Source organism: Cariama cristata, unplaced genomic scaffold, assembly GCF_000690535.1.
Source record: "Cariama cristata isolate BGI_N322 unplaced genomic scaffold, ASM69053v1 scaffold12346, whole genome shotgun sequence".
In the NCBI taxonomy this organism is placed as follows: Eukaryota; Metazoa; Chordata; class Aves; order Cariamiformes; family Cariamidae; genus Cariama; species Cariama cristata.
The window spans coordinates 109,679-123,014 of record NW_009622832.1 but is presented as its reverse complement, the minus strand read 5'-3'; the positions used below and the strand labels follow the sequence as shown (position 1 = coordinate 123,014).

Sequence of the window (13,336 nt, the reverse complement as noted above, 5' to 3'; positions counted from 1 at the left end):
AGAATCACACATTCTTTACCTTCAACATAGTGGAACATCTTTTCATTGCATGTATCTCCGGCTACTGTAGGACATGTCTTATCTTATCCATCAAAAACAAAAGACTAAAAAAGTGGCATGTTTGACCAACCTGAAGGTCCGCCGTTCTACGTCTAAACTTCAAGTTTGTACTCGTCCAGTTGGATGTGCACATCGGCTGACACAATAATTGTGAATTAGAGGAACTCATTCAGAAAAGACTCTGGGCCAAGGACATCTACACCTTACCTCTTTTATACTTCCTACATAGAGGACATGAATCATATTTCATGAATATGTATTTCTTTTCATTGACTGTAACAGGAAGCCTAGAATGACCTGCTTATATGTTGGTGTTTACACTAACAGAGGAATTTTAGTTTACGATGTAGTCTGGCAACATTAGTCATTAAAATTTTGCTAATGTTCACCCAAGCTACTCTTCTCCCTATTAAATAAGAAAATAATTTATTTGCTTAGTCCTAGAATTTTGATCAATATCAATTTGCTGAGATTTCCTGGTTAAATTTAATTTCTATCTTTTTAGTTTTGTTATAGCATCGTATCAGTGTCTCCTGGATTTTTTTTGGAATAAATTATTTACTTTGTTTTTCTTCAATTATATGATGTTATATACTGATCAGAGCTTCTGTTGCTGTATTTTTCAAGTTTCAAAGCATATCAAATCTTCTGCTTTCATTTTCAGTGGAGGACTTTCCTTATATCTGACTTATTCAGGATAACACTTCATTGGGAAAATGTTTCAAGATAATTATACGAGTTGGAAATTCTAGAGATATTTTTCCTTCAGTGGTACTTCTGTACAAGTCAGTTTGTAGACTCAAATGTGAAATTCTTGGGTTTCTTTGGTCTTTTTTACCGGGTACTTCAATGTCTCTTGGATTCCATAATCCATCCAAGCACAATACTCTTCCACAGCTGCTTTCTCTTTTTCTTCTCTTACACATCACATATGAAATAAACTGATTCTCACCTGATTCTGAGCATTACCTATTGACAGATTGACATCATAGGCTATTTATAGTTTCAGCAAATTAATTTAATACACCCTGTACTGTGAAGTTTACTATTCCTTTTTACTATTAATTTCAGTTAACTAGTTCTCACACACCAAGATGGCCAAAGATATATGTCAACTCTTAAATTTAAGCAGACAATAATGACTTAAGAAGAGATATAAAAATAATATCAAGGTGTGATGGCATGATGAAAGTTTTTATATCACATGAAGTTCTTATGAAAAAATATATTTTAAGTATTTTAAAACCAGTATCCAAATCTTCTGGTTGTTCAGGGTTACATGAAGTAACCTACTGATTATGTCAATGCTAAAACACTGGAAACAAACACACAAACAAAGAAAAAACTTCAGTGAGGAAATGTGTGAATGGGTCATTTTCTTGCTGCTTCTTAGAAGTCCCAGCGTAGGCTAAATGGTCTGTGATTTGGATGCTTCATTACTCAGCAAGAGTGTGGATCTGGGTCGTCTTGTGCTAGACCACACCCCTGATGTAGCATCTTTTGGAAATATCAGTGCTCTTGGAAACATTAGTATTCCAATTGTATAATGTCTTTCCTGGTCTGAATTCTGGTTTCACTTATGCCCCAAAGTCATAGGGCATCAACAGGGCTTTTCTTCTTAAGATGCCTAAATAAATTATAATACCAGAGCCTTAGCTGATTTATAGTTCTACTACTTCAGCTGATGAGCAAATCCATACTATCTGATGTTTTACATTAACCAAAGTCAGTGGGTACCCCAGGGTGCACAGAAAAAATTGAAATAATTAGAAAACAATTTCCACATGGTTCTCCTCCTCTCCACAGAGCATTCAACAAAATTTCCTTAAAGCATGCATTTGGAAAAGAGAATATTGCTCTGCTAGGATTACAAAAATTGCTAGCTTTCACAAAACTCTAGAAATCATAATATTTTCCATTTAAAATTGATTTGGATAACATATCGGTCATAGTGACAGAGTGGTTGTCTTTTCTCATCTTTATTTTCCCCTACACATATAATTTCCACAAAATCATAACAGAGAAATACACTCAAATGCTTACTTACAGAATACACATTATTAGTTCCAAAATTATTCCCATTTTTCTTGTATTTTTTTATTTCTCAAAGCTGTAGATTATTTCAGAAGGAAAAATATCAACAAATTTCATGACTGAACATTTTTAGAGCCGCTTTTGGGCTTGAAGAGAATAGGCAATTGTCCCAGTTTTCCCTTCGGTATGCCTCAAGCCTATGTGAGTTAAGACGTAACCAAATACGCAAGTAGGGAGAAAGGAAGATCTCCCACCTTGCCTCCTTCTTAAATCCCCGTAAGTCTATTGTAGACTCTGTTCATTGTATATAATTTAATTAAAACTAATATGAAAAACATGCTTTTGTAAAAATAGAAAAATAGCAGAAGTTACAGAATAGCCAGAAATCGCTATTTTATTGTCAAAAAAACATATTAGCATAAGATTCACAAGAACTGTGTGTCCTGTTCTCATTGTCCTTGTCCTTGTAGAAGTTAGGTATTTGTTTATTTTTTAGTTCATGATCCTGAAAGGCTTTTCCTTCACATTGTACAAAAGAATGATGTGGTAAAAAGTACTTGTGCAAATTCTTTGCTGACATGGTAGTAGGCTTTGATTACATTCATGACCTCAAGAAATGACTGTCCCGTAAATGTCCCTGAATTTGTAACAACTTTTTTTTTTCTTTTCCTACTGTAACATTTTTTTTCCGTGGCTGTTTATTAAAGTACTTTTCTGAATACATATGTATATATTTAGAGTGCTTGCTTTGGCTGCTTTCAAGTGCTCTGCTGTTTGTATTGTCCTGAGCTTCTGTGACATTATATGAAGATATCCTTGATTTTTTGTTGTTTCTCTGAGTGTCTCATATTTTAACTCACTGAGCACTGCAGAAGCCAAGGACGACTGTGTTTAACTCCAAAGCTGAATCTAGAGTGCAATTGCATTTCAGCAAGTTATACAAAATGTCTCACATACTGACTGATACATGCTACCAAGTTATGCCCAGACTTAGAATGTAACACCTGAAAATCACAAGGATTGCAGATGTTTTCTAAGGGCATAAGAAAAACACAGAATATCTGATACTTACAGAAGAAAGCCAGAAAAGAAAAAGAGCAAGAGAGAAAGCTGTGGATCCTAATTATCTACGCTGCTTAGTAGTTAGTTGTCTCCTCAGCTCTGCCTTTGAACTGCTGTAAATATTTAAGTGTAACACAAGGGTTAAATAAGCTCTGAGCAGCATGGATGTGAGCCAGTTGGTGTGATTTGGTCCTGATTTTTTACTTTGCAGAACAGAGGCTATCTTTTGTAATATTGGCGTTGTTTACACTGTCATCAGGCTTGCTCTCTTGCTTAACAGTCTTTTCAGACAATGAATGGATGCAGAAAACAGACGAATCTGCAAAACTGCAGGGAATAGGACTATTTTATACAAAGCACAGGGAAAGTTGTGTGAGAGACTATTCCCATTCACAGCACGTGCTTCAGCCTTGATTTAGAAAGGCCCTCAGGTACACACTTAACTTGAATCCCTCTTAAGTCAATAGATTTACATGTGCATGATGTCTGTGGCTGTTATTTGGCAAAGCGGTTTTTCAGTGCATCGAAAGGAGGTATGCCAGGAAAAAACAGAGCAGTATCTACGGAAACATTACCAGCTGTGCCTGTCTCAGACCAACAGCAGCAGCACAGCACAGAATGCATTTGCAGATGGCCCACGTTGTCTCCTTGGGGTTATTGCTCAGAGAGCTAATGTCCCTGTTCCCTCCCAGGGGCTGCGGTGTGTGCCTCAGCGGTGTCTCCCAGGAGCAACTCATGCCATGGCAAAATCGTATCCCTAATCGTGCTCTGGAGCTTAGTGCCACATACAGAGGCAAGTGCAACAGCAGCGTTCCTTTCCTGCTGCGCTTCACGGAGCTCATGCTTTGTCAGGTATGGCATGCTGCAGCTCTGTGTCCCCCTCTGCAAATTCCTATCTCAAAAGCTAGCTTTTTCCTAAAGTGTAGGAGTGCTCTAACCAGGTTGCTTACTTTTTGTATCCAATGTTTAAACCACCTTAAACCTGTTCAAGTTAGAGACCAGAATTTTACCACATCTTTCCACTTACGTAGGGCTTGTCTCAGACGTGGCTGTTTATTTGCTAAAGGCACCGGCGCTTCCCATCACTTTGTATTCCTTCGTGCTTCGATATACATCTGGTGAATCTCTGTTAATGGCATCAGTGAGGGGTTAATTTGGCATTGTAATTTTTTCTGGGGACCTGTTGAAATCAGCACAGAAGAGAGTCCTGTTGTTCAGCACTGCTTTCAATGTCTTTGCTGAAGAATTAAGGCAAAGCCTTTCCTTTCCATCCCGATTTGTTTTTGCTGTGGGAGGAGTAGGAACATTTATTATGATCCATGGAGGTTACTGCCCCAGAAATCTACAAAAGAGTGTTTCATCAGAGAAAACAAAGATACTTGCAGAAGCAACAGTGAAATTAGATAACCTTTTAATCTATTTATCAAAAGGCCTGCAGTTCCATTTCAAGGCAGGTGAAGGGGTGCTTATTGAACCCAGAAAACAAATCTACCTCCACAGAACTGAGATAACCAAAAAAGGAGAAAGAAATCAGCACAAAACCGTTAGCACCTGCCAACTCTTATTAAGAGATTAGAGTGCTTAAAAAGACAGAGAGCAGCTCAATATTTCCTTTTAAGTTTCTCTTGGCTGATTTCTCATGTGTGCTGCTGTGCACGGCAGTGGAACAAACAGGTCACATTTCAGCTCCTCAGAGCTGCAAAAGCACTTTATGGCATAAATAGCAAGCAGCTTCTCTTCAGACTTTATAAGACTTCTTTAAGCAACCTATCTGTGCCCAAATGGTTGACACTTAGGAAACTGAGTGAGGCCAAGCACTGGCAAGAAACTTACTTTCCCAATGTGACAGTGGAGTTACATTGCACATGGACACCGAGTGATTTAAGAATTGTTCTGCGTTACACTGCAATATCCTACAACTTCAACAAGTTTCCTTTTTAATCAGTGGAAAACCTGGCTTATGAATAGGCTTCTTGTGAAATGATGGAAGCAGCATTGCTAGTCATGCAGATCAGTGAGCATAAATCCCAGGGAAGCTGACAGGAATACAGACACATGCTTTAAAAAGGACAGAGCTCTTTCTGACAGAAATGGGTGCCCCAGTCCACCTGTGAAATGCTAAAACTTGCAGAGGAAAAGCCAGAGGCCTGCAGCTGCCGGAGGGTGGGCCACCTGCGGGGGGACACTGCGGTGGCCTGTGGCAGGTGTTGCTTCATCACCCTTCGGTTTAATCAGAAGCTAGGCCTCACAGGGCTCTTTCAGGGGTTATACAACTCAGGGAAGACTGCCGGATTACCAAAAGAAGAGGGTTAGTGCTCTGAGCTACCTGGGGGCAGGTAATTTATCCCTGGTGGCGAGTAGAGGGGGGGTTAAGGGGAGCGGTGCCACCAAATAACAGAGAAGTGGGGTCTGCAGCCCTCTGGCAGCACCCATGGCTGAGTGGGAGTGGGCAAACCTGCAAGGCTGCCGTCCTCAGATGGGCAGGGAGATGGGAACCTTTTCTTCCCCTAATTTCTTCCCCTTGCCAGAAGCCAGGCACCCAGGAACACCTCCAGGCTCCTGCTCGTTGGGCTGACATGACCAGTCCTGACTTTTATTGGGTTTGGCCTGTTTAGAACATAAACAGCTACTGAATCTAGGAGAATAGTGATTTCCATGAACAGCTCTTTTCCTGATATGTTTATAGTGTTTACATTTTTTTAGCTCTGCAACTACATGAGCTGTTCAGTTTTACTTGAAAGCACAGATAATAAATACAGAATATGTAAGAGACTGACTGACCAGAGATCACGTCCGGGTATAAAATGCACTTGCATAGAAAATGTGAGTGAAAGAAAAAAAACAAATGCTGCAGTGCAAATAGAAGAGCTCTGCAGAGAAATAATAATATATTTTAAAAAGTAAATGTTTTGAAGCATCGTAACAGTACTGGGAGTTGAAAGTAATCCATTGTGGTCAAATTAAAAAGCCAATGTGGAAACAGATTTGGTATAGATGGCATGTATGACACAGATTAACTTCAGTTTGTTTCCCTAGCTCCTGTTCTATACTTTGAAGCTTTACTACAAAAGGCGATTTAACTCTCAGCTTTCCCACTGATCCTTTAGGGCTGAGATAAGCCAAAGCACAGGCCACTTTAGGAGAAAAATTGAACATGACCTTCTTCAGAATGGAGACAGTACAAGGGACAAAGAAAAACATTTACTAACTGCACAAGTCTCTGGAGTGCCTTTACACAAATGTCCCTTTGCACACTCTGAAAAGTGATTTGAATATATTGCATAATGATGCTGCATATTCCTTGTGGAAACGTAAAAGTTCCTCTGCAAACATGAGAACCAGCGCCTTTAGTTCAGGCCTGTTCAATGAGAAGATATTGATCAGCACCTGCACGTTTGTTGCAATCCCATGACTGGATAATGGCCAGAATACAGTGTGGTCCTCAAAGCCGAACAATAATACCTTATTTATTTCCTGACAAGTCTCATTCTTTGTTTAAAGTAAACCCACAAGAATAATTTACAATTAAGCATTAATTTAACATACATTATTGATCTAAGCTCCAGAAAGATTTAGTGGATTTCTCTAAATTTACTTCCCGTCACCTTGTGCTCATTTAAATTAATTACATTGTGTGCCCTCAGCACTCTTGTCTTTAATTAGAAAACAACAGAGAAAGATTCTGCTTTGAAATCTTGCCTTATCTCATATATGCTTATTTATGAAAAAGCTTTTTTGAGCGGATGTGGAGCAGTTCAGTCACTGTGAATGAAGCAGAAATAGATCCCTTTTTCATCTGTATGTGTATTACTTTAATGGATTAATATTAGGCTCCCATATTCACATTTGTTGACCTTTTAGTCTCTACTACTGTTTACATATTTGTCAAACATTTTTCATGTCTCCCTGTGGGTGGTGAGAGTTGCCCAGCATTGACAGTGCCTTTGAGAACTGTGAATTTGGAAGTGTAAAGGGTCTATACTGAGTTGTACTGTGCTGCAAATTATTAACATTAAACAGTTATCATTTATTTCTGTGATGGCATTATGCTTTAAAGTAACAGCATGATACAACACGTGATTGCTAGCAACAAACTCTTTAACCTTGCTTGTCTTTTACCGCTGATGGCTTCTCTTTAGAAACTTTCCCAACTTGAAAATTTTCCTTCATCTTTTCTACGGAAACAGAGGAGGAACAACTTTTGGAAGAGACTATAGAAGTCTAGCACATCTTGTGACAGTTCCCGTATCTTACAATTTCTATCAAAATTCACAAAATATAATGCTTTATTTGAAATCTGAATTTATAGTCACGTAAGATTAATCAAGTCCTTTAACTAGATAAGAATCTCCTCTTTTGTTAAAAAGCAGTCTTTCTGATAGGTTATGGAAGAGTTTAGTGAATTTATTTAAATTTGCTTTCCATCATCTCAAACTCCTTTTCTGCAACTACCTTACATGAATTCAGCCCTTTTTTTATCAGTATCTAAGGAAGAAAAAATACTATTTTTTTTTTAAATTTCTGAAAAATCTAAGAAAACTGATGGATCAGACTAAATGTCTATCAAACCTCAAACACTTTCTCTGAATGTGACTGCTAACTGATATGTAGGAAAGAGCAAACATTGAGTGATAGCATCTCTGAAGTTTAGAGGGTCTAACAGCAATATAACAGTATCTACAGGGTGGTCATTGAGAAGACAGATCCGGGCTCTTCACAGCAAGAAGAAAACAGACATAACTTAAAACAAAAGAGGTTCCAAAAGATTATCAGAAAATACTTTTTCCCCCATGAGGACCACCGGCAGTGGGACAGGGAGGTTGTGCAGGCTCCATCCTTGGGGGGGGGGCGCGTTCAAGACTAAGTCCTGAGCAGCCTTCTCTCATCTCACAGATGACCCTGCTTTGAACAGAATGGTGATCTGGAGATCTCCTGAGGTCCTTTCCTGCCTGGATTATGCAGTGATCCTATTCCATGATTCTCTGGACATGCTTCAACATCACCGTATCATATAGCCTCTAGTGACCATTTCTTCAATGAAAGCATCTTTTCATTCAGTAATTGCCTTATATTTTTGCTCACAAAAATTGTTGTTGAAATCAGATCCTCAATTTGATTCTTTGTTTTGTGAAGATGAATCCTGTCAGTCTCAATCCTGGGTTTTTGAGTGTTTGGAACAGGTAATGTTAAAACATGACTTTGCATATACTTAAAAACACACCACTACATGAGAGCACTGCCTTTTGTTAGCTAAAGGAAATACAAATCAATCAATCAATCAATCCAGTGATTTGTTCTGTGGTTCAGTAAAACAAGAGATTAAATAATTATGACTGTAGAACCTTTAAGAAGTGTAAAACAGTTTAAAACTAACAAAAATTTGGTGAACACAGGTAAAGTAATTAATAATAACGTAAAGGAATTAATCATAGGTATCAAAGTATATAAAAATAAAAACATTGTTCTTGGCTTTTCTTTAGCATTTCCTAGCAATTTTTCTTATGCAATTAGTTCCCATCTCTCCTTCCTCATATCTTTACTTATAGACTATTTTGCCATGAATAACAGGATGAACGAATTAATTTCCCAATAAAATAATAAGAGACATGTTCATCATTGCATTGAAATTTGTGCTTGTCTTTGCCTGTCCTTCAGGAAAAAAAAATAAATTAATCAACTGTCTTCATTATAAGATTTGTCAGCATGATAGAGCTAATATTAATGCATTTTAAATTGAAAATAAATAGCAGGGTTGACTTTTATATACAACAAGAGAATGTGACAGGATACTGTATGCTGTGATGTGTGTCATTGGCTGATGCAAACTGAACACATTATCTCCAGCATTCTTTTTGTGCATATAAAAGTGTAATTATTTAATCTTTAATTTTAAAGAACTGCCACTTTGGTCTAGTTCCAGCATTTCATTGTACAAGAATAAGATGGACAGTGGAATTATTTCTGCATCTCACAAAGAGGACTTCTTGATGGGGGAAATTATATAGCAAATTTTGACAAGATATTACTTTGCACAGTTTGTTGCAAAGTCCTTGGCCTGTCTTTTAACAGGTCATGTTCAATTCAAAAGCAGAACTGACTGCCAAAAATGTTGTTCCTGATTTTGTGGCTACAGCACTTTCTGGAATTAGAGTTTACCAGTAATATTGGTACTGGCCAAATTCTAACACATTTTTGAGCTATTAATCGGGAGGTTAAACTTACAGACAAAAAATATGTATCCACTTTTCCCCCCTGTGTCCAGACCTAAATCCACAGAACACAAAGTCTACTTGCTTGTACGGATGCATGCTCTTTAACAGAACAATCATATTTAAAAAAACCCAAAAAATCACAAATTTCACATTAGCTAATTTTCCCTATCATAAGCTTCTTTTTGTAGGGACATTGTCACATTTCCCAAATACAGACATGTCATTGCATTCTGTGATTCATTCACTCCATGTTGTAAAGCAAGACTCCCCTGTTAAATCAGTGTTAATAAACTTCCTTTACTTATTTGAGTCTATTTCTTATCTTTAGAATTAGTAACAGTTTATCAATAGAATGTGAATTACTTATATCCCCCAATATAGGAGTTTAGAGTAGCAGAGGATAATCTCTCTCAATCTGTTCATCCCTAGGGTAGATAGGCAGGGTCTTTCAGCAAGTGAGTCATAGTAAGAGTCGATGTGTCTCCATTGATTATACAGAAACCACAGAAAAAGATGACCCTTGCACCTGAAGTGCCCAGTTAGTAAACCTTCATTAACATTTAAACAGATATAATCTTCATCCATGCAATACAAGTACAACCTTGCTTGAGCAAAGAGTAAGACTTCCTTTTAGAAACTGAAGGCATGAATTCCACCTACGCATCCCTTTCCCACAGCTGAACCACAGCCTAGGATATTTGGTGCTGATAGATGTTTGAGACAGCAACCTTTCACAAAACCTATCAAGAGAGATTAATGAAAAAATAATTTAATCATATTTGACAAAACAGATTCAAAATGAGAGAATAAAAAATTGTGTAAAGACTTAAATAACTAAAACTTTAAATTATCATACCAAAAAGGACAAAGTCTGTTTTGTTGTTCCTTATTTCTAGTTGGAGTATTTTAGACAACAGAAGTGAGGTGACATGAAACTAGGTAGAATGGAGGTAGGAAAATATATCTCTATATTTTGAAGTTATGCCTGTAAGGAATTGATGGAAAGAGAGAGAGCTTGTCACATATGCTGCTATATTTTTCAGATTTCCTCAGACCTTTCTTTCTCCTCTCTTGTATCCCTCTGTCTAATTCTGTTAACAGAACATACCTTTAAAAAGCATATTAAAAATTAACTTCTGGTCTTGACAACCACATGTTTAGATTCAGTTCATGAAAGACCCTTCACAAACCAACCCCTACAGGATTTGCAAATCCTACTTATTATTCAGTTTGCAATAGCTCATACAAGCTCCTGGCACCAGAGACTGTTTTATTGACATAGAAAATAGTGGTCAGAACGGCCGGGTTAACAAGTTTTCTTTCTGAAGTGTATTCTGGGATCCTTCACATACACCTAGACAGCTGAGCTGTTGTACTGGCGGTAGACTTCAGAACTTGCCATCTCCTATTTCATACCTCACTGAGTGGCAAAGGTACGGTGTTTCAGTACTCACACCAGACAGAAAGCCATATGGAAGGACATATGGAGTCTTTAACTTGGACTGACCCTCTGACCAGGTCCTACGGCCCACATCTCTCTTGCAGATTTGGAGTCTCCCACAGAGATGCATTCACATCTCTCCAAGCTGGTTTGAACCACTTTTTTTTTTACTCATATTCTGAGGTTTTCTTCTCCCTCAAAAACACATGGATCTTCTGGATTTATTTCATCCTTTGATATTCCAACCCAAAATTTCCCCCAAACAGGATTTTCATGAAGATTGATTAATGCAGAAGCTATTTCCTTAATTGTTGTTCCTGTTACTGCTGGTCCAAAGAGCATGGAGATACAACATGGGACAGAATTGCTCTATGACAGGCATGAGAAAAAAGTGCATAAATGTCTTTAATCCAGATAACATAGGAACGGCAGAGAAGAGCGTAGCTCCTGCCCTGGTAACCTCCAAGGGAAGAGTTTACTGAGAAATATTCTCAAAATAGATCACAATTCTCCAAAATGAGGTAGAGCCACGCAACTGTTCAGAATCAACTCTGATTACAGCACAGTCTAATACCTGAAATCATTGCATAATGTGACTGTATATGATGGAACTGCTTGTTTATTTGAAGAGTAACAGTTCTGGAAACAAAAATAGTGGAAAGAATTTTTATTTAACATCACAAGGGCAGTTTTTTATTACGATGTCAAGACCACAGCGATAGCAACGACAGATATATTCATGAACAACAGAACCATTGAAGCTTAGCTTCATGCCTTGGGTTAAACTCCTGGATGGCATCTGATGTTTAGTAAGTGAGGATTAAGTTTGTATTTTGGCCTCTCTCAGTTATATTTCTTTACTGTGTTCAATCATCTACTTTTACAAACTTGTGGGAATTCAGTATCTCTGGGGCTTCTGCCTCTGTGACGAGTTTTCCCACATCATTTTAACTATGTAAAGGCTGCTTTCTATCTAAGAAAGCAGGAATTACCAATTCAATTGTGGTCAATGAGATCTGTGGGTTTTTAACATTCATGAACACTAGATAACTGAAAACAGATTTTATTTTTAAAACTTCAGCTCTAGACTTGTCAGTAGTCTGCTTCAGTGTCGGATTTTGCCTGTTGCAGTTAATTCCTAAGTAGCGTGACCGGGCCCTGATTCTGACTAGGAATTGTGGCCCCTAGACAAGGTTATGAACAAACAGTAATTAAATATGAGTGCATTTAGTGCCAGTGAACAAGGAAAAGAAATGAAAGCAAAATACAAAGTAAAAAAAAAATAAAATTCAGCTAACACAGGATGATTGGGAACCAATTTAGTATAAATAAGTCATTAAGAAGGAAAAAAGTAGACTGGGGAGATTTGCCAAGTTTCCAAGCAGCTTGTTAGCATTCATGAGAGTGGATCTTTAGGAATTATCATGTCACACAGCTAGTTCATAGCTTAGATGAAGGATTCTGTATGTCAATCAGTGGAACTGTAATCACCAAAAAAAAGGGATGTCTGAGGCTGGTTTCTAAGATTAACCAACCTTGAAGGAATTTAGAACTTTAAAGGCAAAGGACCACAGCAGCTTAATATATTATTTTCTCATTCTGCTAAAAAGGAGAACTTTTTAAGAAGATATGCAGGCTTGCTGTTGTAAAGATTGTTATTAGTAAGGGTGAGATTCCTAGCATGAAGAAGAGAAGCTGATCGCAGAAAAAATAATTTGGTTCTGTGCTCTTTTCCTATTCTATGTTCCATAAAATACCATTGTATACAGCACAGGTTGACCGACTGTGCTGCCAGTGCTGGCTTTCCAAGATGTCTTTGATATTCATAAAGACAGTATTTTCATTTAAAAAAAGAGTAAACCCTGTCAATATGAGAAGAAACACAGCTTTATAAAAGGATAATTAACTAGGTCACAGGCTAGCAAAGAAAGATCTGCAATTATTATGTTGAGTGTATTTAGGAAATTTTTTGACAAAGAGTCACAGCAGAGCTTCCAGACATAACAGGGTTTGATTAAGGAACAAAAATCATCACAAAATGACAGTGAAAACTTAAAAATAGCTAGATGTTTAAAAGTTTTAAATCATCTACAGTTCCAAACAGAAATTTAAACATCAAAAATAACCTGTGGCTTAACTTTAACTAAAAAGACGTTGATGCCTTTGGTTAAAAAAAAAAAATGTTTCTTATTAAACCATTTTGATTACATTTTCTATGTTTTTCTACATTTTTTTCTTCTTCACTCATTGCTGGGGGAATGCCACGCAAGAAACATGGACTGTACTTCTGGTGCTCCAGCTGGTCACAGCCATCTAAAGGTGCAGGTTTAGACCCCACAGTCACCTTAAGTCTATAAATGAACAAGTACATAGGGCTTCCTAACTCCTCATTCCCAATTAGTCTCTTCTCCCATGCCTACAATTCACAGGAGTGGGTCACAGGTCTGATGCAGCTGAGAATTAAGTCGGTAAAGAAGACCTACTCTGCCTTAACATATGGCTGCGCTAATCCCATTACCAATACAAA

At 37.6% G+C, this 13,336-nt stretch overlaps 1 protein-coding gene across 1 annotated transcript in view; it reads left to right on the top strand.

Annotated features, from left to right (window-relative positions):
- Positions 1 to 3,828: 3,828 nt before the first annotated feature.
- The window catches only part of LOC104163484 (transmembrane protein FAM155A-like), a 37,081-nt gene continuing 27,573 nt past the window's right edge, over positions 3,829 to 13,336 (top strand). The window contains exon 1 of the mRNA XM_009702508.1: positions 3,829 to 4,008. Coding sequence (XP_009700810.1) covers positions 3,829 to 4,008 — 180 coding nt within the window. The remainder of the gene's footprint in view (positions 4,009 to 13,336) is intronic.